The sequence below is a fragment of the Phytophthora infestans genome, genomic scaffold (genome assembly GCF_000142945.1).
Source record: "Phytophthora infestans T30-4 supercont1.1 genomic scaffold, whole genome shotgun sequence".
NCBI lineage: Eukaryota > Oomycota > Peronosporomycetes > Peronosporales > Peronosporaceae > Phytophthora > Phytophthora infestans.
Genome location: NW_003303758.1, coordinates 5,316,346 through 5,340,219, shown reverse-complemented (window position 1 = coordinate 5,340,219; position 23,874 = coordinate 5,316,346). Strand labels below are relative to the sequence as shown.

Sequence of the window (23,874 nt, the reverse complement as noted above, 5' to 3'; positions counted from 1 at the left end):
TGATCGGCGGTAAATACTTGATTTCAGTATGGATATAAATTACGCAGAACGTAATTTATGGACAACACCTGGCGTGGCTGCATGGTAAAAGCATATAGTCGGCGCATGGACAGTAGCATCTGCCATTAATTTATACCAGTACCGGAATAGGGAGCATATACTGTATCTGTAACCTGCTTACCTAAAGTGTAACGAGGTCCTAATTAAAGTACTTTTATAATACATAATAGTACTAAGAAATAGAAAATAGTACTAATTGTTGTATTATTATTTAGCCTGAAAGGCGAAAGGGCTTTTATATAATACTACGTAGAGCTAAGTTGGTACAGGAAAAGAGTACTACTTGTAGTGCTATTAGTAGAGCTGAAAGGTGCGAAAGGGTTAAAAAAAATAACGCTTTTACCAGCTACTACTACTACTTGAAGTAGTACTACGTAGTATCTAGGCTCCCTCTTTAAAAAAGCCTACTTGTGTACAGTAGTAGTGGATGTGAATTTTCAAAAGAGATCACGAGAATCGAGCTGCTAGAGCGGACATTCAAATATGCGGATCTGGTTCAGATTCAAATACAAGTACACGCTATCCACCAAAGTCAGCGAACTTTGACTCGAAGTCGCTCGTATCTACACTTGATACCTTTGTCAAAACTGTCTAGCCGAGCGAGCACCCGAGAGATATTTCTGAGGTGTAACTCGCTCCAGGGGTGTACACACCCCCAGTCGAGTAAACGCACGACTTACAGCACATTGATCTGTGTCACAGGTGTCATAAGCTGATCCTGGCTGTAATCCTTGTCCTCTGTGGCGTCCAGTTCTTTCTTTTTCTTGTGAGCAACAGCCACCACAGCCACAGCAGCAATCACCGCACAGCCTCCCAGACCCGTAGCGACGTACGTGCCTGTACCCGTGCCGTTGCCAGCGCTAGCCTGCGTGTTCACGGTCTCCGTGTTATCAGACTTGGAGGACGTGGACGTTGACGGCGCTGAGATAACCTGAGCTTCTGGGGCCGTTGTGGCAGTAGTTAAGCCAGTCTTGGATACCTTCGAAGGCGTCACAGTAGCAGCCTCCTGCTCGTCATCATCGGAAGTGGAGTTCGAAGACGCGGATTGCTTGCTACGTGTCGCCGTCGTGGGCTTTGGGGCGGCCGTGGTAGGAACTGGTGTCTCCGTTGGTGTCGGCGTCGGAGCTTCGGTCGGAGCCTGCGTAGGCGCCACGGTAGGGGGCTGCGTAGGTTTCTCGGTAGGAGGCTGCGTAGGTGCCTCGGTAGGGGGCTGCGTAGGTGCCTCGGTAGGGGGCTGCGTAGGTGCCTCGGTAGGGGGCTGCGTAGGGGCCTCAGTAGGGGGCTGAGTAGGGGGCTGCGTAGGAGCCTCAGTAGGTGGCTGCGTAGGCGGTTGCGTAGGCGGTTGGGTAGGAGGTTCAGTAGGGGGTTGCGTAGGGGCCTCAGTAGGAGGTTGTGTAGGGGGCTGCGTAGGAGCCTGTGTAGGGGGTTGAGTGGGTGGTGCAGTCGGAGCAGCGGTGGTGGGGGCCGGTGCCGTCTGCTGCTGCTGCTGTTGCTGCTGCGTGGAGTCGTAGGTCGAGGGCGTCGATCCTCCGCTCCCACCGGGGCAAAAGGTCACCACCACAGAGGTCGTGTCCGAACACGCGTGGGTCTTGGTGTCATCCTTAGGGAACTGGTACGCGTCCGCACAGCCATCCTGGAGACAGGTGACAGTCTGGCATCCTGACGGGGCGATCTGCATGGGTGTATTGAAGCCCGTGCCACCCGTGACGGCCTTGCATTCCTCCAACGACGGACAGTAGCCAGGCTGTAAGCAACACCAACGTTCATCAGCCACAGATTCATCTCAACCTACCAAACAAACTACACAACTTACGCCGACGCTGCCCGTGGGGATGATACTGATGTCATACCACAAAAAGCCACCAGTCACGGCAAATTCGGCCACTGCATTCGCAACACACAAACAGCTTAGACACTATTATCCCCTGAAACGGAAGTTGGAATAGGGCAACGTACGAGTGGCCTGGGAGCTGACGCCGTTGCGGAACATTCCACTGAAACCCTGAGCAAGTGTGCGGCTGGTGGAGCCGCCGGGTGCGATGGTCTCGACGACCGAGTTATCATACAGGTCGACGTTCTCACTACACTGGTTGATGATGGTCAAGGGCACGGAGGCCTCGGCAGAGAACGCCGCCAGCGCCAATGAGAGCGCCGCGACGGAGACCTGGATCTGCATATTGGACGCTATAATAGGGAGACCGGTACGATGCAGGAGGCAGCTAGCGTTTATCAATGTGGGCGGACCTCGCTGTCTGTCCACGGATACGCCAGGCACGACAGCATTCTTACGACTGCACGCCATGCAAGAGATGCCACCTGTGGCATCACACTGATCTTTTCGGTGTGCAGAGGACGGGCGATTGATGAAGCTTTACTTGGATTTTGTAAAGGTTATAACAGCTGGAAAGAGTCAGCCCGCAATTGGCCATAAGGTTGGTACTAAAAGTGACAAAAATGAGAACCTGTCTGTATTTATTATCGCGGGCAACAGCAAAATAGGCATCGATCAATAACTTCAGAAGCGATTTAAATGCGGCTCGAGTAGCTGCGCCACCACCTCTACAGTAGCTATTACGTGCTGTAGCTTCACGAAGTTTTTGCGCAGTCCGTTGCGGCATCGTGAGCGCACATCTGACTAACTATCTTGCAGCAAACAACGCCTCATTGTATGCATGACTTGCGTTAACACCATCAACAGAAGACCCGTTTGTGAGTTTTGCTACCAAAGACAGCGAATTTCGCCGGCAGCGTGGCTGACTGGAGGTCTCTCCTTGCCTGACTTAGCTGTAATTCATACGTCTACAAGGACTCAGCTTAAATAATCCCTCTCGGCCAGTGGCCAGGCCATTGAGAATTCTATTTCTCGTCTGACGGGGCCGCTCTCATCTCATAGACGATGGACTTTTTGTTGAGCAATGTAGCACATCCAATTGAGATATTTTTCGCGTCCACTGTTACAGTAAATAAAAGCGAAATCTAACCTGTTGGAAGCGCTTCCAACAACAACAACAACAACAGCAACAACGACAAACAAAATGAGCGAGCGCCCGGTAGTTGGGGCAAGGGCACTTGACCCTGAGAATGTGTTCGTAGTAGCTAAATACTGGTTTTTGAGGGCTTGCTGGAAAGATAAAAAGCAGGAATCACAACTTTTTTGCTTCAGGCTCAACTTCGACTGCGTCGAGAACACATACAAATCGCTCTCTACGCAGTCGAAGAATGATACAAACAGTTTCGGGACTGCTGGGTGCTGGTTACTGACATGAAGCTAATTACAAGTTTTTCCACCACCCCTTCGTAGTCGTAGGCTACGCATACTCTCCTCAAATTTCGTATCAGGTTTGTCATTTGAGCAATATCAAGTTTACTCCGGATTTATGGACCTGAGTTATGTCAGATACGACAGGATATCAGGTTTCTCAAGGTTTATTAAGGACAGAATTTACTGTACAGTGTACCCGGTATGCTTACAGCTCTCTAATGTAAATCCAATTGAGATCTTTACATTGTCGCCACCTCCGTGCGTGCTCTTCCCAAGATTTAACAATTGAGATTATGAAGCACATCTGGTCACATGTCACCACACTTGGTTTCTGTATTTAAGTGTTCGTCTTGTCGACGAATAGAGCCAGTCTATCTGTGACTGCAAATGCAGAGGTGCCCGGTGCAATACATGGACCGGTTTCAAAAATTGTGCATGGACGAAATAATTGTACAGCTAGCAGACGATCTCTCACCGAAGTTTTGCGCCTTTGCAGTAAGTTTCCTATTATATTGCTCATTTAAAGGACTCGGTCGTGCTATAGTACATGTAGCCTCCCGATGCGCCATATGCAAGATGAAGGCGGCTGTGTGGCTTCTGCTTGTTTACCAGCGATTACCGCAGTGTTTTTGTCTGCTAACGAGGTCGTGCCAATGACTTGTGTCGATGTGAACCACTGTGGTTCATTACTTCAGGGACTCCACGGCCCACCACGTCAGTCAAATCAACACGCTTATCAGTGCACCGTTTCGCTGCTAGCTCCAAAAAGTGTAGGTTTCTTTTACCGGTATTTTAAAATCTTCACACTTGATTCAAATATTAATACCGGCACATGTTCTTGTACATGTTCTAATAGTATTACATGTATTAATACTACTTTAGAAGTAGTACTTCGAAGTACGAAGCAAGAAAGAATGCTGTTGAAGGACACGGTAGGGCTCAGCCTGAGGCAATGGTAGCAGGCGTGAGCTGTGGCGTTGGGCGTAGTGGAAATCGAAGGTGAGGCTGCGATGCGGTGGCCGGAGGTTCTGTTGCCTGAGTAGAAGCTTCATGTATCGTCATTGGCGCAAAGGTTCCAGAATAAGTTATTGGAGGTGAAGTCATGGTAGCTGAGATGTCTCCACCGGGGCAGAAGATCAGGTCGATGATAGCGGTGTCAGAGCACGAATGCGTCTTGGTGCCGTCGCTAGGATGCTGATATGCATCGGCACAGCCGTCGGCCATACAGGTGACGGTGGTGCATCCCGCGGGTGAGATCTGCATAGCGGTGTTGAAACCGATGCCGCCTGTGACGGCCTTGCAAGCTTCAAGTGACTCGCAGTGGCCTGGCCCAGTTGTTGATCCTGTCGGGATGATACTGATGTCGTACCAGGTGTAACCACCCGTGATGGAGAACTCGGCCACTACAATATAAGGAAATTCGAGGTTACCAGAAAAAAAAAACATTTCCAACCCCGTATAAAGACGAACGTACGTGTGGCCTGCGGCCCAACGCCGTTGCGAAACATGCCGTTGAACCCTGATATGAGTGTACGGGTCGTACTGCTGCCAACTGCAATTGTCTCGATTGCCGAGTTATCGTAGAGCTCGATACTCTCATCGCACTGATTGTAGATATTGAGCGTGGTCGCACGGGCCATCATCGCCACGCTGAGGGCAAATACGCTGGTGGTAACCACGAGCTGCATTGCAAAGCGCTATCAAAGGAAAGGTGTACGTTCTTGGCCGACAGTAATGAAGTGAGTAAACCGACACTGGCCCAAGGCCCCAGCGGTTGCCAGAAGCCCTCCACTAGTCTTTCAGCTTCGCATGTCAGGTGTGGTATGTTGTTTTTGAACGGAACCGCCATGGATGGCATGCGGAGGGAATCCGAAGAGAACTTTCATCCCCGTGTTTCCGTTTCATGTTCTTCGAGAAGTACAGGGCATGCGATAGTGCTGCATCTTTCTGCGGTACACAAGGTTATGTACTGTATGTGGACCACAAGCTTCGACGACGGCGAATGACCGCCATGATTTAGGATATTCTCCAGATCCGGAGGCCAAATTTAGATAGCTTCTTATTAATAACCTTTGTCATTAACATCGGTTGAATAGAAATTCTCATTGTCTTCTTTCTCATGCATGGCGCGCTATTGCCAGTTCATCTAGGCATGTGGAAGCCACAGTGGTGCATCCACTACATGTATAGTTAGCTTATGTGTGGTTTTTGCCTATAGTGTTGCACGCCACGTGAGACTCTGTACCGGGCCTTCGACGAAGGCTTCGTCGAAGCGGCTTTAGCTCATGACTCATGACGCAAAGTGCGCGCACGTAAGCGCACCGTTGTCTGTCATCGTTCATAGCATTGGTCCCACCGAGTCCAGTGGCGGTGCGTAGTGAAGTCCGCGTTCATTTCCAAAGTTGCCGCTGGCCTCACGCTTGAATCACACAGCTCGTACGCTTGCTTGAGCACGATGCAGCTAAAGCTCCTAATGCTGGGGCTCGCTGAGTTGGTCACGGCAGTGCAATCCACTCCGCAGACCATTCAAAACCAGTGCAGCGATAGCATTGCGTTCTATGAAAACTCGGTCTCCGAAACCATCGCCTCCGGTTTCAGTGGCATGTTCCGCAACGGAATCAGTAAGCAGCATTTAACCATCGATAAGAGTCTGGTGTTGACAAAACTGATAGCGAGTTAGCTAACGTATTCCAATTATGATACTGCAGTGGCCGAGTTCTCCATCACTGGCGGCTACACTTGGTATGACATCAGCATCATTCCAACGGGGTCGTCTGGTCCAGGTAACTGCATGTCCTTGGAAGACTGTAAAGAGGTGACAGGCGGCACAGGATTCAACACCCCCATGCAGATAGCTCCATCTGGGTGCGCGGTAGTCACTTGTCTTGAAGACGGTTGTGCTGACGCGTACCAATACCCAAGTGATAATAGCAAAACGCACTCATGTGTCGATACGGCAAGTGTTACGCTGACATTTTGTTCGGGTACGACCAGTACGTTTACTTTGACGAGCACCACCACAGCTCTAGCGCATACAACGGCTACACCTGCTTCGGGACCAGCAGCACAAGCTCCGACCCCGACTACCCAGGTACCAGCGACTGAACCCCCTATCACTACTCCGGTCACCACTACAGCCCTGTCACTGAGGCTCCAACGACCGTTCCAGCGACTTCGGTTTCAGTGACCAAAGCGCCTGAAACGGAGACCCCTACCTCACAGCCATCCACGGTAGAATCTACAGCTACACAGGCCCCTACTCAGCCCCCCTCGCTCGATTTCACCTTGACTACGACAACCGATCCACCCACTCACATTCCGACTGAAGCTCCAACGGAGACACCGATCCCGATTCCGACCACGGCTCAAGTGCTCCAGTTTATCACTCCTGCAACCGAGAAGCATAGAGACAGTCCAGTGGCTGTGGCGGCTGCAGCGTCCTCTTCGTCCTGGGTTGGCAGGGGGTCATTGTCTTCGTCGTCCTCGGGCTCGGGTTCGGGCTCTCAAAGTGAAAGCATCATCACGTTCCCACCCGAAAACAATACGACCCGGCAAGCGGCAGCAGCAGCGACAATTTCAATTAAATCTACCACAAATGCACCTTCGATTGACTCGGACGGTCAGACAACGAAAACCAAAAATGATTCATCATCGGATCCTCCTCTGGAAACCATTGTAGCAGCGATGGTAGGTGCTGTGACTGTCGTCGGTGTCATTGCTGCGATCATCGTGGTGCGTCGCAAAAGCAACAAAAAAATGATTTGGCTCTTAAGGACGACTTCGAGCGGCTGGACGATTTGACTCGAATCCCCACTTTGTAAAAAGTCCGGGTCCAAACTACATGTACACAACTTTTTTTGGTACATTTGTGCTATAATTGGCTGATTCGAATTTTTATATCGGGAACGATGCTGAGCTCGTTGAAGCTCACTTAATCCACTGTCGTATTTTTAGGAATATCTTCTCGAGGACGAGATACCTTTGGCTTCTGGTCCTGTTCACGTGAACCGAAATATCCTTTAAGGTACCGCTGCAGGTATCGATGGTGATGCATTTGCAAAACTTTCAGCTAGTGGAGCAGCGACTTGTTTATTCAACAATGCAACCTTATTTGCTAGTAGCGACATTACTGGGTGCTGCCACGACGGCAAATGCAATTCCAGTGCACTTCAACAATCACTGCAATGCTGCAATTGAGCTGTACAACAACACATACATCGAGGTGATCAATCCAGGCAGCACCACTACTCGCAATCTTGAGGAGGGATTCAGTGGGATGTTTCGGAACGGATGGAATCCCCAAGCAACACGTACGTCATGCTGCATACTTGAGCTAGAGACGCACTGACGTGATTGATTTTTTGCAGTCGCGGAATTCTCGGTTTCATGGGGATTTTTGTGGTACGACATCAGTATTATCCCCACAAGTCCTCAGAGCGGAGTAAGCGGAAAATGTACAACAACAGCAACTCTTAACAGCTTCTAACATGTTAAACTATGTGTATAATCTGCAGCCAGGAAATTGCCTCTCGCTTGATGATTGCAAGAAAGTCACCGGTGGAGTGGGCTTCAACACACCGATTCAAATCGCGCCGTCCGGGTGCACGGCGATCACTTGCCTTACCGATGACTGCGCTGACGCCTATCAGTATCCCACAGACGACTGGAAGACGCACGCGTGTCCCGACACAACGCCAAACGTTGATGTGACATTCTGCCCGGGAGGATCAAGTGCTACGCCTACGCTGGCACCCACCAAAGCAAAATGCCCTCGGCGCTGCACCGCGTCTTTACGCAGCTAGTCGAGCAAGAATTCACATCATATTAATACCATTAAATTAAATTTCAGTACAGTAAACACTTAGGACTCGCATACATGTATAAGCCTTGACATACGTAATCCATACGAGTTTTTATGAGCTTCTCGAAGGTAGGAAATGCAAGAAACCATAAGCTACCCGAAAAACAAAAGACGCATCGAAGTGGCACGATCGTAATGAGCTACTATCAGGCTAGGAGAGTGTTTAAAACTTACGCTTAGACGCCGGAAATTGAGCTTCGCTTTGCGCCGTTCTAAGCATTCCTAAGGGCCGTTCCGAACCGGGTTTGCAATCCCAGGAACGTTCTGTGATTGGCCAATTCAGAGTCAAGATAAGGGTAACTTTCTTGATTAGACAATCGCTGCGATCTGACCTTGGGATTGCAAGCAGGGCTGGATCTTCGGATTTTATCGCAGCGAAGAAGATGAATGTTCTCGCAAGTTGGACAGAGGGCCCGAGAAAAGCTGCTGCTAGCCGCCGTCGCTGCCTACTGCTGATAGCTGGATCTCTTGCTGCTCTTCCCCCTGGACAAGGCCAATGTATCAAGCGTAGACGGTTGGAGTGGCCTGTGTACAAGCAAACCCTACTATTAGAAGGACAGTTCCAGCGCTGTTACAGGATGGATGTGGAGTCGTTCGAGCACCTCTTGCTACTGCTGCGACCTGCTCTCGCTCGTGACGACCTTCAGTCATCTCGACGGACGGGTATCAAATTTGTCACGCCAGAAAATAGGCTCCAGATAACAATTTCGTGGCTAGCAGGAAGTAATTATCACACTACTCGTGGTCTCGCCGGTACTTCGGTTTCTGGGTTTTACGACATCATACACGAGGTCATGGCCGCGATTTGCGAGTGTCCCGAGCTTCGCATTCGCTCACCCGTGGAATCAGAGGATCGAATCCAGGAATTAGCAGACGGATTTTCCAGCATCAGCACAGACAAGATATTAAGCGGTTGTGCGGGTTGTATTGACGGCTGGTTGTGCCAAATTAGAGCCCCAAGCGCAAAAGAGGTACCTGATGTGGCTGCGTTTTATTCTGGACACTATCAAATGTATGGTCTAAACGTACAAGCTCTCTGTGACTCGTTGTGCCGCTTTACGAGCTATTGCTTCGATTCTCCCGGCAAGGTGGGCGACTCCATCGCGTTCAAGAAGTGGAAGCTGAGCAAGGACATCATGAAGCTGCCACCTGGGTTTTATATCGTTGGTGATAATGCGTACCCATTATCGAACTCGCTACTTGTGCCTTTTACCAAGTTGGAGTTGAAGGGCAGGCAGTATTCTGACTTCAATTTTTATCTCAGCCAACTACGCATTCGTATCGAGATGTCATTTGGATTATTGGTGAACAAGTGGCAAATATTTCAGCGACCACCTGTCGTGGACTTCAAAACGTTGGCCGCGTAATTAAAACGTGTATGAAGCTTCACAACTTCTGCATCAATCGAAGCATAAAAGCTGAGAACACAACAACTAGTCTTCACGCTGTTTCAGCAGCGTACCATAATCTCCCTGAAAGCTCATACCAGCCAACAGACAACTACGAATCGGATGATTTGCGCAGCGATGCCCAAGGTCGCATACTTCGTCAAGTGATCGTGAGCCACATCCAGAATTTTAACCTCAGACGCCCCCGCGTGCGCTAACCACAAATCGCTTCAATGAAACCCGTTCAGCACTTCGTACTCAAGCTCGTCAATCTTCTGCTCCAGCACCAGCCTCTTTTGTTCTCGGCCTGCCAGTTCAAGGCCAACTGCCGACGCATCAATGCCCTTGCTGATATACTCGCGTCGAAGCTCTTTTAAGCGCTCTATCGCCGTCATACTTCGGTCCAGCATCGCAGTTAGTGTCGAGAGCTTGTGAGTAGCTCGCTGTTGTTGAAAAAAAAAATTCTGCTCCAACCACGTATCTTCTTGTGCTTTGCTGGTCTCGTTCTCTAGAAGTTCGTGTACTGATTTCAGTAGGTCGGCAACGACGTTTGCATTTGAGGATTTGCGTCGCTTCCGGTTTTGTGCTGTATTCTTTTGTTGGTCACCTTCTTTTGTCGAGTCGTCTTCATTGTCTGCATAAACGTTGGCTGCGCAAAATTCTCTTCCTGCTTGGCGGTGCTCACACCACCGATCCACGTAATAGACATCTGTCCGTCCATTGCAATAATCCCAGAAGTCTTGACCATTTTGACCCGATACTTTGGATCCTGCTTCCGCTCGTGCAAAGTTGCTGCTTGCTTCTTTCCACATTCGCTGGAGTTTTGCAGCTGAATGTGCCATCACAACCGAAGAATCGATGCCTTCAAAAACCGCATCGTCGGAGATTAGCGTGTCAAACTCGTTGTTGTCAGATCCAAATGCCGTTGCTACGTCAGTCCAGAATGTAGATCCACCTTGATCCAGCTCTTCACGGCGCAGCTGATGTCCAGTCTCCAAGAATGTATCAAAGAAGCGATCGGAAAACAGCACATTTAGCAGGCGGAACATGCAGTTCTTCGTCCGTTTCACCTCTTCTTCGCGTGAGCTAGTCGCTCTCTTACGCTGTTGGCGGACCAGAAGCTCAACACCGTCTTTGTTTGTATCCCAGGCAGAGAGGAGCTTCACGCGGTCTTGCTTACATGTATTCTTGACTACGTTCAACTTACGCGCGGTGCATTCAAGCTTGAGCTGGTCTAACGTCCAGTCAGCATAGTCCTCAGATGTCGTCGGCTGGATAGTGCGCTTGCGAGCGCTCTGCGGTGCGGTAACAGACCACTTCGAGCTTGTTAGATCTGTCGCCATGTTGCTTTTGCCAAATGCAACTTCGTGTAGATGCACCCGAGAATTGGTACACGAGTTGTCGGTGGAGCGCCATCCGGCTCGGAACGACCAGATCGCGATTTCACCTTTTTCCCCCTATTCACTCCGGATCGCGATCCGTGCGATCCTGGTTCGGAACGGCCCTAAGAGACAAAAATGCAAAATAACCTTTGACGATCAACGACTGAGGAGTTTTTTTTAATCCTTTGATTGCCGGTATTGTCCGATACGGTTATCCAAGGGACTTAAGAATTATACTTCAGAATAAAGTTTTGTGTAAAAACAATCTTTTTAAAAAAAAAGGGTTTGCTTTTATATGAAACAGTTTGTTGGCGGGACCCAAAAATAATGTAGCGCTTTTATTGATTAAATGAACGGTTAGGTTTAAATAAGATACAGCTCATTTGAAAAGTTAACCTAACCCTGACCAGGCTTAGTGTGAGCGGCAAATGTGAGGGAAAGGAAGATGCTCTCCGACTTACTTGGTATTGTATTAGATCTTGGCCTGATGTAACTTCCGTGTCTTAAAACAACGATGCGTGCAACTTTCGATTGCATGACGAATCATAGCACACTTTCTAGCATCCTAAAAATGTAAATCCTCTAAAATTTTGAAGGTAGTTTTTTTCGGAAAAAACCAATGAGCTGTGAAACAAGACCAAAAATAAAAGCCAAGACTAAAAGTACTATGAAAAATACTATGATAAGATGAAAAGTACGAAACAAGACCAAAAATACTGTGGCAAGACTGATATTACTTGCACTACAGATAAGACTTTACGGCCCGTTTTTTTGTCAAGGCGAATGTATCTGCCTAACGTATCAATTGTGAGATCGTTCACGCTCAACCTGCTGTGCTGTTCAGCTAGTGCTTTGTGTAGTAGGCTGCGTACGTAATAACCATTCACTTGTCCGGATCTGATTCGTCTCGGCGCTCATAGCTGCCGTAGTAGCTCGCTACTGCGGCCCGAATCTGTAATCCTCGTCCACCCAAAGGATTGTGGGGCCTAGAGCCATTCGCTTTAATAAAGTACTTTTAGTCTTGTCATAGTACTTACAGTCATGTTGTAGAACTTTTAGTAGTGTCATAGCACGTACAGTATTGCCATAGTAGACTTGAGATCTTACAGTACAGTCTCGTCATATTAGAGTTGAGGTCAGCATAAATTGGGTCGGTCAAGCCTGACTGGTTTTTTACTCATTCTCACAATACTAAAAGTATTTCTAAAGCGGCGCGCTTGTCATCTGCTCTTCCTGCACTTTCAACTTGGCCTCGTAAGCTTTGTCCTTCTCGATAAATCCAGCGGTTTAGACTACCTCGAACTCCGTCAGTGCTGAGCAGTCCTTGGCTTCACCGAAGACATTTATTTACGATTGGATTGGTTCTTTTCCTCCTTGTACGCACTCATTGCCTTGTATGTCTCCTGAATATGTGCCACGCCCGACTCTTCACGCAGCTTTAACGATACCCAGTGGCGCTTGTCAGGGTACAATAGCAGGTAGATTTTTTTGACCATAGCTTTGATAATAAGTCTACGTTCTCCATCTACAGCACGGTACGTCCGTCAAAGTAAAATAACTGCTGCTCAGCAGACATACCTTCGAAAAAATGAAGTCGAATAATGTCGCGTTACGACTTAGCACCTCTATTGGGTGCTTCCGTAGTTCTTTTGGCTCGGGTTTAGGGGGAAGAGGTTCTCCGTGCAGTTCGCACAGGTTCTGTTGGAGCCCTGGTTTCGATAAATTAAATTGTAAATAACATTATATTATAAAAACCAACATTTAGATTTTGTTAATATTTGGTTCCTTCAAGTTTCTTGAATAAATTACTAGCGCGTCGACTGCGCTGCTCTCTGGCACGCATGTCGCGGTGCTTATTCCACGGCCGCTTCCGGATATCACCCTGAGCGTCGCTGACTTTAATGCCCTTGTATCTCTTCTTGCGCTTGGAGCGAGATATTGCCTTCTCGCACAACTCGCACTTCTTGGTCGCGACGCTGCCGTAAGACGCCTTCGGCATGTTGGGAGTGTAATTGTTACTTAAGCCCTGAGTGGCTGAAATTATGTAAATAAGATATTTGATTCTGATTGGTTAAAATATTTTTGCATGAGGCTGTTTTGGGGTTGCATCAGTGAAAGAAGTATTTATTGTACAATGACATGTGTTAAAACATTCCTACTTTTAGGACATCAGCAGTCAAAACAAAATCGATACTGTTTCAAACCGCTTAGTAGCGAATTTATTTATAATACTGCTGTCCGATGTTTTCCCAAATTTTGTGTACGTTGCATCTTGCCGATTCCATAATTTCTTTTTTTTGCTTTTAAACTGCATTTGATTATTGTCATCCAGATACCTACATTATCGTCGAAAATTGTGCCACAGGGTATAATATATTGAAGGCTATACAAATTTAGTGGTAGCGACATGACTGCGGCAACAAATTTTTGTCGAAGAACCGGCGCTACGATAGGCGTGATAATATTGGTCACCACTAGAGCGCCAACACTCAAAGCGCCCAATGGAACGTTGTTTGTCGGCCGTTTTCTTTCTCTTTGCCTCTTGTTGCGGCTTTCGCGCCGTCCACACACTCAAAAACGCATGTTTGCATTTGGTGAAAAGCTGTAATTTCATCGGCGTGAGGTGATGCTGTCTCAATGACCTCCTGTACTTTTGTTTCGACGCTGCAATAACGACGTGGAGATACTCGCGTGTACGATTCATTCCAAGCACCTTTACAAGCGCTTCCAAGTCTCGATCGACTCGTTCGTCTACTTATTGCCGGTAGATTAAAAAATATTGTCGCAGATTTTCAGCAATCAATCGTGTTCGTCTTTCTGCCAAGCTCCAGTAATGTAGGAACTCCATCACGGTCAAATCGAATTTGGGTTTGAGGATTTGTAAGTTGAGTTCTGGACTTTCAAAACGCATTTGAAGCCACGAATCAATCGGGCTTGCTTTAATAACACTTCTTCTTTTGCGTTCTGCAAGCTCTTACTTCCGTATCAACTTCCAACGTACACTGAGAACGAGACGGCGCAGCACGTCGAAACCTAGTGGTCTACCCAAACAGTGTCCTCAGGGCAAGGGTTGCATTCGCTCGACATTCATTTTACTCGCGCTGACCCGAATACGTCGAGATCATCTCATTTGGTGCCTGTTGATAGGTCTTCATTGAAGTTCTTAAGCATTGAGTTGCCCAATTTTCAGATTGACATGGAGACGATACTTTGTTCCTGTCTTAAATTACAGGAACGGTCACTTGGCGGGGAAGTACTGCTGTGGTCAAATTGTGTAGAGCGTCAGCTTGCGGGATTGCGTAAGTTAGGCACTAACTGGATTTGAGCGTGAGCCCAGCACGTCGCCTCGATCTCGTGAGTGAGGGGGGGTGCTATTAACAGCGGCTGCTGGTAGCGCCTCGCCGTATCGACATATCCTTTAACGAGGAGGGTCCTCTTCACGGCGCGATTCCGCACCGCACTTACCCTGAAGCAAGTCATGACGTCACGAGATAAAGAGCGCACGAAACCTACTAGCGGCTTCCCACACGGATGACGGAATCACTGCGTGGGGTACTCGTAACCTTAACAAGTATACCCTGCAAAGCAGGGTATTCTAAAATCGGTCTAGATATGGAGACGGATGACCCGGTGAGCGAGCTACAGCACGGTCCGTTCGCCTCACAGACCTGGTAAAGTCGGATGACATGATGCATCGAACGGAAACGACCACAGACCAAAGCCGGAAGCGCAGTGCGCCGGAAGAAGTGTATGATAAGTTGGCTCACTCACCGACCTATGCTGTCACAGCGAGGATCGAGATAAAGTCAGCGGGACACCATACTGAGATTAAGTGTGGCAGCTTCAACCTCAATTTCTGCGTAAAAAAAGACGTCCCGCATCATTTGCGATACGAATCGACAGAAGTTGGTGCTAACAGGCAAGCGGTCTGTATCCGCTCGATTCATACTTCCTGATTCAGCAAGAGGCCCACCGTAACCCGATTAACAAAAGGGGTAGTCAGAGTTGGATACAAGAAGGCTTTTAAGTGATAAAAAGTGAGATCAGCTACAATATTTACTTGGAAGGAAAATGATTTACCAATTGGATTTCATTGGCTAAAATGTTCTTGGACTCCAAGAGATCTTACCCTAGAATTTTCCTTCAAGACCTCTTTTGGACTCAAGGGTCTGACGGAAGCTATAGAAACATATTGAGGAAGCGCAAGAGAGACTCCACGAGGACATGAGACGCAAAGAAAGTGGCACGCAGGGGCATGGTAGAGGATGACCAGGCAGTTATGTCCGAGGTGGTTTGCGGAACGACACGAGCGGGGAAGAAGACCCCCATTTTTTGGGACTCCGACGGTGTTGACGGTGGTAAATTCGATTTTCGAGTGGTGCTAGATTCGCTTTCAGACCCATCCAACTACGCCAAGTGGCGCGGGAGTGACAGAACCCACGCCCAGATGAATGAGGCCCTGCTGAACCAGATAGCGCACAGGTTGGAGGCAGCTGACATCACGCATCGTGATAGTGCTGGTGCTTGCGAGAAGATCAACACTCTTGAGAAGCAGTGCCGGTAGGCGGAAGACTTTCTAGCTGCCACCGTAGCTGGCATTTCGGACGATAAAAATTTACGTGCTGCTACTCTGAAACGTTGCCCTCACTACTACGAATTACATGACGTGATGATCAACCGACCTTCCTGCCGACCGAGAGTCACGTCAGACGACATTGATGCTTCTTAGAGTGCTGAGGTACGTAACGGAACGGCAACCATACTACAAATGAGTTCCTACCGTCCACTAACCGTCCAGCCATCCCATCCCGCCAATAAAGTCCCCCCCCCAAGATTCAGTTGAGATGCTTCTAGACCAGCAAGCGGAGGTGCTTCGTGCTCGGGGGGAATAGCGGAAGTTGATACTGGCTTCTCCAGGTCGCGAACGCGACCTAAGGCAAAAAGAACTGGAATTGAAGGAGGAAAAGAATGCTCGTGAGGAAGCGCTCGCCGATGTTGATTTAGAGCTAAAGAGGGTGCAGCTAGAAACTGCACAGATAGAATCGGTTGTGCAGCTACTACTTTCTCGCAAAAGCTACAAGACAGCGGGTACAACAAGACGACATCGACCGACTGTTGCCAATACCAGATCGCGAGTTAAATACTTGAAATAAGTGGCAGCCACAAGACAGAGCAAAGTACAAAAAAAAGAATTACTTGTTTGTTCATAAACGTATACTAAAATTATTTGTCAAACAAGTAGTCGCGTAGATATTCTCTTCTATTTCCACTGGCAGCACCAGACAGAAGTTCAACGTTGACGACATCATTGTCGTCAGCATCATCTTTGTCGACCCACTCCTCGGGGATGCAGTCGTGAATCGCCATGTTGCGCAAAATTATTGCCGCATGAATAAGGGGTGTCGCTTGCGCAAGAAATTTATCGTTTTTCAGTCTTGAATGCAGTCGCCTTAGCAGAGAGGATCTCTCTTTTAGTACTCCGATGCAATGCTCCACCCGGATTCGAATATTTGCTAGTCGTAAATTGAAGAGCATCTCTTTTAAAGAAAGTTGTCCTCCCCCACTGCACTTGAATGACGGAATCAGAATTGAAGAAGGCTGGTACGCAGAATCTCCTATAAGGTACTCGTCGTCTTCAAAGTACGTATCAAAATGAATGACAGCCTTCCAGTTCCGCCATACACGATTGTCATGGCTAGAGCCTGCCCAACCAATGTTTTCAAAGGCGAACACGACCAAAGTCGTCGCAAATTATGAGACCATTGATAGCGTAGCAGCACTTACAGTAGTCGAGAAAAATCTTCTCCGTGGTCCTCCAGTCACCGGAGAAGCGGAATTAGAGTACCGTCAATAATACCAAAGCCGTAACGATTCTCTCTGAGATCTCACGACGCTCCTCCGCTCCTGGCCTACAAACTACATCCAGCTTAAAGCTAAGTTATGCCCGTATAATACACTTTGTCAGAAATGACTCCGCTGTGTGCCTTCCAACAGAAAGAAGCCCGCTGCGTGGCCTTGGCCGTTCAGCGATCAAAATGGCTTGAGGAGCGCCACCACATGTAACTCCACACCCAGCTTTGAGGTTTTTGCCAACCATGCTCTAAATGTTGTTGTGACCAGCAATAAACTGGCATACAGCGGAAAATAGCTTTTTGACAAGCGAAAATGGAGCTTGAGCTCGTCTTCAGGCATCTCAGTCAGATAGTAATGTACCCGAGAAGGAGGGCGCTTTACGCGCTTGCGTCGGGTGAGGTAGCGTTGAGATTCAAGCACCAGGAACAATGAAGAGAGGTTTATATCGTCATCCTCATCACTGGAGTCTCTGTCGTCCACACGAAGAGCTAGGCGGCTCCTCCAGGCAGCACGGAGACTATCCTGCAACTGCTGTTTTCATATTTTTCTAGGCATCCGTGGATTCAGGATTGAGCTGTTTTTTTCCGGCACTTGCAATTCAAGCGTCAGGAGGGATATCAGAGTTAGCGAACCTTGATTGGTCAAAACGTGAAAAAAAGATATCTTGGAAACACCTCTTGTATCCAACTCTGACTACCTAAATTGGGGGTACAGTAGTCAGAGTTGGAGGAAGCCGCTGAGCGTGCAAGAGTGAAAACGATGGTAGAGCTCGGGAATATAGGCTACGTCAATGTACGAAGCTTCCTCAACGAGGGCGGTTAATGCCACGTGCTTATCAACTCATTAGCCAGCGTTTAAACTCGTTCTCTTCGCGAAGCCACCAAGCGTGATCTGTTGAAACCAAACTTTCGGTGCCGAAGCTTGGTCCTGGGTGTGCCCCAGAGCACATGCGTCACGACTTCATCTCAGCAGACACTTCTGTGGCTATTGAGCGTCACGAATGGGTGCAAGCGACGGCCCACGTTTCTATGGTCATATTTGAAGCTAGTTGTCGCTTTGGGCGCTACCCTGGGTGCGGCGTTGCGGTCTAGAAGTCATGAGATCGACATAAAGACTGGTGATCTGCTATTATATCGAGGCGATCTGCCTCATGCGGACCGGAGTATAACATTTAAATGCAAACCTACATTTTGATTGGCGGTTCGGCGCACGATGAAGGGGCTGTACCCGTGACATGGGGATTCTATCGGGTGACTTCTGCTTTAAAAATGGCGACAGTACTCGTGCGGTGTCGAGCGCCAAGAGCTACTGCGAGGCGAACCCTAAGAAAATGAAGCTAGCAGCGACAAAGGTGGCTATTGTGACAAGTGCGACCGTCATTTTGGTGAGAAAAACAGTCTTAACGCACAGACGTGCGAATAGGAGTTATTGATTGCATTGAAACCGCTTATATGATAATCGGTTACGCTTTCAATAAAAACCACAAGATATTTGGCCTCTCTTCATTTCAGATATTATTATTTTGTTAAGAACTCCATAACAAATGAAAATTTCCTATAATGACTATGCTTAGATAGACGTATCAAGATATATGTGGGTCATACATGTATCATGGATCGCCATGGATGGTTATAGATACGGCTACTTACTCGTAGATTTACATAATACGTCGTGGAAACGGAAAGATAAGCTCGTCGATCCAAACAATCTGTCATAAAATAACAAATCGACAGTCATGTATCCGCATTGTCGGTCCTGGGTACATTATCTATAAGCATGGACCCAGGTTATTCATCATAGATACAGGAAGTTGAAGTAGTAGATCCATATTGGCTATCATTTGTATTCAGCTCCGATCATGGATCTGGGTCCGCTTTCATCGCAAAAGCGGTGGGTATGCATTAATTGTCATGGATATTGATGTCAGTATTCATGACTTCGTTTGAAAAGTCACGGATTCTAATGAGAACTGAAGATTAGATATTGCAATTTTTGCCTGTTTCATAACTATCCATGTGGTTTGCCCATAAGTCGCAGAAATAAATGAGGGAGGATTTGTAAATTCCAAATATATTTGTAAGTTTCGGAGCCTACAACAGATGAACAGGCGAGCAGGCGACGACGACGATCTAGGCTTCGAATTGAGACGGTATTCGTTGAGTCCCACGCGGTCCACTTTGAGCAATATGCTACGTCGTTCCAATGCCGTACGCGCACGGCGATCCGATATCCGCTCTGGATCAAAAATTTGAGGTGGTACTTCACATGGTGCTTGGAAACGGTGGATCCACCAGTGATAATGAAAAGGTTTGGGTGAAGTACTTTGAGGCAATAAAGAGTTGATGTAGAATGTGCGCACATGGATCCCACAACGTTTGTCGAAAGGCGCCAGTGCACGGGTGTAGTCGATCGTTTACACGCTGCAATGCTTTTAAACAACAAAATAAAGCGTTTCAATGAATAATCTTAAGCACAGAAGCAAAGAACCAGCCTCGAAGACGATTTGGAGCATATACTCCGGAATTGGAGATTAGAGCCTTGTGTGTGTCAATCATGTGTCTCCACCAATGCTCTATACGAATATGTACCGTCAACAAGTCTCCCGTCGAGAAGCCAAGCCAACATTTCATGGCTGCATGATAGCCTTCCACACGAGAAGTGGCATGCATACCGAAATGCAAGACACGATCGGCTCAACAGGGTACAATTCTGTACTTCCATTTGTCTAGCCAAGTTTCGTCAATGTTGGCAACTTCCACGAGCGAAAGAAGATGTAGGTCAGCTTGTATAAAGTTGTAATCGCCTTCTGTGCGTGCCTCCACTACACGAAGAAACGCTTCGCAAAACGCTTCATGGGCCGACGAGTCACTCAACTGGTCTGAAGCAGGGTCTATCTCCTTCGGGAACAATCTGCGTCGAGCATGGGCTTGTGCGTCTTTCGCTATGTGTCAAAGGCAAAGAAGCACATGCGAATGCCCAAAAATCACGATCGAGTGCATTCTGCAAGACTAAACCGCGCACTTGCGGGTGTTGGATATGATTTTGCTCCTGCAAAGTATGCAATTGACGTTTGCTCAGCTGTAGTCCTCGCCACTCCCCCCTCTCATGAAAGCTTGCGCAAATTGAATTGTTGTGTTCATTCCTGTCACTCCGACGATGTTAAGAAGAGGTAGATTGAACTGATTTGTTCGATATGTGCAATCTAGTAGTAAAACTTCGTAGCTGGATCGATACATCTCCATGGCGTCATGGTGGGCAAACAATAGTTGGCTCACGTGGTTGCTGCTATCACATTTGAAGCACACGAAGAATGGTCCCTTCTCAGTTTCTCCAAAAGATGCTCGATTCTTGAGTAGCCCCCAACCACAGCAAGATCTGCTCTACTTCTCTCGTTGAAAACATCTCTGGCAATTATAACCACAGTTGGATCTTCAATGAGTAAACGAGCTATTGATTGTCGTGCAGCAGCCCCAGTCTCGTTGTCCACTGCAATCGCCAACCGGACGCCTTCCGTCCGAGGAGCCCTTCAAAGTATTGGATGCGACGCAGGGTGCGAGGAAGGCGCGTGATTATGAGGTAGGGCATTGTCTCGATGCTTAAGTGACTACTTGATTTCTTCGAGTACATTGAGAGTTCTCACCAAATGCACCTCCATCGTGCAGCCGCATTTTCTTGAGATCGTATTCCGACGCCGTGAATCATCAGCTAGTAGCGAGTGCCTCCGCGGATATCCATGCGGATCCCATCTGTAACCGATGGCACGCTTAGCTCCCTGGTTATCGTAAGTGATCTCCTTATAAACCAATGCGTACCCATGGTTCTTAGCAAACTCGCTTTCTGAGCTAAAGCTGGAGAAGCAAATGTTTGCTCACGAAGGCATGGTAATCTCCACAATTGGGTCGGATATCATTGGGATGTTTGAGTGATCTCTGCGTATCCGGTCACGTTGTGGTCGATGTCCAATTCCTCGAAGGCCGTTTATATCACCAGGTTACAGCCAGCAATACACCTCTTGCTGGAGCTATAATTGCATACCTTTGTTGAGTTTGCTGTACCGGATGCGGTTTGACTGCTGTCGTCATCGTCAAAGCCTCTGGAGGCAGCAATACCAAGGCTGGGCTGAAGGATATACTGTCATCTAATGCTGGTACGAGATTTTGCGCAGACGTGCTGGCTTCAATTGGTGCTGCATTGTTGCTCCATTGAACACGGTCGTGTTACAAAAATATTTGTATTGATGCTGTGGTCGGCGGACCACCCAACGAAGCAATTAGGACGGAGCGGCGTGAATTTTGCTCGTCCATGCTTACCCAAAGTGTCTTGAAGATGTTTGTTCGACCAGCGGGTACCCAAGCGACTCAGAACACTAACGACGCAACGAATGGCTGTCAACGCTGGATGGTAGTAGGTAGTTACAGCATTTGGTAAATATTGTTTGTTCGTGTGCAGTGAGGCTGTCTATCCCGCTGTCTATATAGCACCTCCCGTTAATACGTCCATCTCGAGAGTTCTCAAACCACGTGCTGGTCGTTCCGGCCAGAAAGTCGCCCACCATTTCTACCTTGATTAATCATTTCACTCGACTGAATTGTTATGACTTAGTTTCATTTTCGCCTACCATCGACTCTATAGCGGGTGTAGAAAGTCAAGATACCCCTAGCGATTTGGAATATTATTCGAGCCCCTAAAGTCATTTCTTTCTCCGTTTAGGGTGAAACTTGGACAGCTCAATATAAAAATATCAACACTATCCTCCTTGTAAACGCCGAGAAGACCCTTGGCATTTTTAATACGTTCATTCAGGCTAGATGGAAGACGCCTGTGCAAAAATGAAGACACCCCCAAACTCTCTTACTAAACCCAAGACATTTTGAGCGATTTGCAGGACCTCCTACACCGTCAAATCTGAAGTGTATCACTTAATGGCTCCTGCAAGACTCAACTGCTACATGGCGTTGCTCCTTGCTACTGCATGAGGCCGCCATGTTGCTCGTTTTAACTTGTGGTGGATGCAAAACTATTTGTGTGCACTCATTCGTATTCTGGTACGATCCATGCTCCATTATAAAATTCCAAGTCACATAAAGCTTACTTGACCACGCCTATTCAGCACTGACATTTGACACCCGATTTCTGAGGAACCGCCCTTTTGGCAAGCCTCCGTGTGCACATGTCAAAGTCAAATAATAGCTGCGGATATTTAAACCATCTGTCTTTCGCTTGAAGCAGTATTAGCCGTCATATCGTGTGATACTGATGCTCTTCAACACTGACGTATGGATAGGAACATTTCTTGCTGCAGTCCTGGGCCCTTTTGCGTTGGAGAAACCTAGCATTTTCGCAATTTTGACGCAGTTATTGGAGATCCCATTTTGTTATTTTTTATTGCTGCTACTTAGCGTAATTTCCTTGTAGTCACCGTCGTGGGAACAAGAAACAAATAGTCTATTCAATAAGTGCGTGCAGACGAGCTTCAACTGCGATCAGAGGATTGAGGTGGAAACCCGGGCGTGGTAGGGTGGGAATAATCTCCCTTTACAAAACCTTAGAACTGAATGGTGCTCAGTGAGCTGACCTCACCACGGCCACGAATGCCGAGCAGGGCAGCGTTTTGATGAGATGGTACACTCCTCCAACCGGGAACCATCATTCTTGAACCGCACATCTCTCACTGAAATCAATTTCCTTGTATTTACCGTCGTGGGGACAGCAAACCAATAGTCAATTCAACAAGAGGACGTCAACTTCGATCAGAGCATCGAGTTGGGAGCCCCATACGAAGTGGTTCGTTCAGTAAGTCCTTACGTGAGACACTGTGTTTGTTTTGGTCCGGACACGATCTTGGAGGCGAGACTCCTCCTGGACTCCTTGCACAGTCTGGTGTGTTGTTTGAATGTGTCAGACGCCCAGCGGCCGTGAAACTGGATTGAAAGGGCATCGACACCAGCTCGGTATATGAGCGTTGCCCCTCCCACCCGAAGCGAGTGTGCACTGAACTCTGCGGGGTTCCCGTCAGAGTTTGCGACTCCACGTCGGATCGCCGATGTGATCGCTGCGGCGGAGATGCAGTCGGGTCGGTTCTTCTCATTGATGAACACAGCCGCTGGAATTTCTGCCGGAAGGCTGCGCCTCGTTTTCAGCACTCACCGAACACGGATCATAGGACGTAGGAAGGCACGCCCCGACTAATTGAGCATTTGAAGCGTCGACGTGCCTTGCTTGCTGGCTCTTGAGGTATTAAGGCGGATGTGCACGGAAGCGACTTCTCGCGTGTTGTACGTGACTGCACCGCATTTGCTGAGAACGGCGATATCGACGGCCTTGAGCGCAAACCACGTGAATCTCTTTCCGTTCGAGTAAATTCCGATCGCCGCAGCAGAAACAAGAAAGCCAGACCCCCCCCAAAGAGCTTGGTCGGAAGGTTTTGTCGAGAATGGAAGGAGTGCTATAGCAGTAGGAGCGACACTGGGGCTTTGTGACGGACAGAAGCGTCGAGACGGTGGATGCCTTTCAGGACCATGCGGACTTGTGGATGGTTACTGGGATATGGAAGACCCGCCGCTTGAAAGAAATAGCGGGTGTCGTGCAAGGGTGAGGCGATTGTGACGCTGCCGACAGGTTGCTCTGACCCATACCCAAACCGGATACTGTGGATTGTGAAGGTGGTGATAATTTGTAGTTGCGCGTCGGGCGGGTAGCGGATTAGCGCGGGTTGGATGTCGCGTCAGGTCGTCCACGCGTGCTAGAGTGCGAACATCTATGGACGGTGTCGCCTGAGACCAGTCACGTGTTAGTTTGTGAAAACGAAGTTTATGGAGCGGCTACAAGATGAACGAGAGCCCGCATCTGCGATTCGGTCGGAAATGTTGGCGATATGAGTCGCGGAAAAGCGGAGACAAAGTTGAACTTCCCAGTGGCACAGGAGACGTATAATGATCTGTGCCCGGTGATTAATTGATCCCAGTTTGTTCTGTCACGCCACAGACGAGGTGCTATCAATTTGAAGCTGAATGTGAACCGGTGGGTTGTGCGGGTTGGACCGACGTTTCAACCAAAGCACTCTCCAGA

At 48.2% G+C, this 23,874-nt stretch overlaps 5 protein-coding genes across 5 annotated transcripts; 3 read left to right on the top strand and 2 right to left on the bottom strand.

Annotated features, from left to right (window-relative positions):
- Positions 1-524: 524 nt before the first annotated feature.
- On the bottom strand, positions 525-2,236 carry PITG_00894 (carbohydrate-binding protein, putative; the record flags this gene model as incomplete). The annotated part of the gene is made up of 4 exons (XM_002909394.1): positions 525-579; positions 741-1,804; positions 1,874-1,944; positions 2,017-2,236. The coding sequence occupies 4 exons, from the start codon at positions 2,234-2,236 to the stop codon at positions 525-527; spliced, it is 1,410 nt and encodes a 469-aa protein (XP_002909440.1).
- Positions 2,237-4,261: 2,025 nt separating this feature from the next.
- On the bottom strand, positions 4,262-5,010 carry PITG_00893 (uncharacterized protein; the record flags this gene model as incomplete). The annotated part of the gene is made up of 2 exons (XM_002909393.1): positions 4,262-4,725; positions 4,797-5,010. 2 exons carry the CDS (start codon positions 5,008-5,010, stop codon positions 4,262-4,264), a joined length of 678 nt encoding a protein of 225 aa, XP_002909439.1.
- A 767-nt stretch (positions 5,011-5,777) lies between these two features.
- On the top strand, positions 5,778-6,294 carry PITG_00892 (uncharacterized protein; the record flags this gene model as incomplete). The annotated part of the gene is made up of 3 exons (XM_002909392.1): positions 5,778-5,943; positions 6,031-6,204; positions 6,245-6,294. The coding sequence occupies 3 exons, from the start codon at positions 5,778-5,780 to the stop codon at positions 6,292-6,294; spliced, it is 390 nt and encodes a 129-aa protein (XP_002909438.1).
- A 1,100-nt stretch (positions 6,295-7,394) lies between these two features.
- On the top strand, positions 7,395-8,231 carry PITG_00891 (uncharacterized protein; the record flags this gene model as incomplete). The annotated part of the gene is made up of 3 exons (XM_002909391.1): positions 7,395-7,632; positions 7,690-7,763; positions 7,837-8,231. The coding sequence occupies 3 exons, from the start codon at positions 7,422-7,424 to the stop codon at positions 8,122-8,124; spliced, it is 573 nt and encodes a 190-aa protein (XP_002909437.1).
- Positions 8,232-15,208: 6,977 nt separating this feature from the next.
- On the top strand, positions 15,209-15,993 carry PITG_00889 (uncharacterized protein; the record flags this gene model as incomplete). Its single annotated transcript, XM_002909390.1, has 2 exons — positions 15,209-15,513; positions 15,990-15,993. 2 exons carry the CDS (start codon positions 15,209-15,211, stop codon positions 15,991-15,993), a joined length of 309 nt encoding a protein of 102 aa, XP_002909436.1.
- Positions 15,994-23,874: the final 7,881 nt, after the last annotated feature.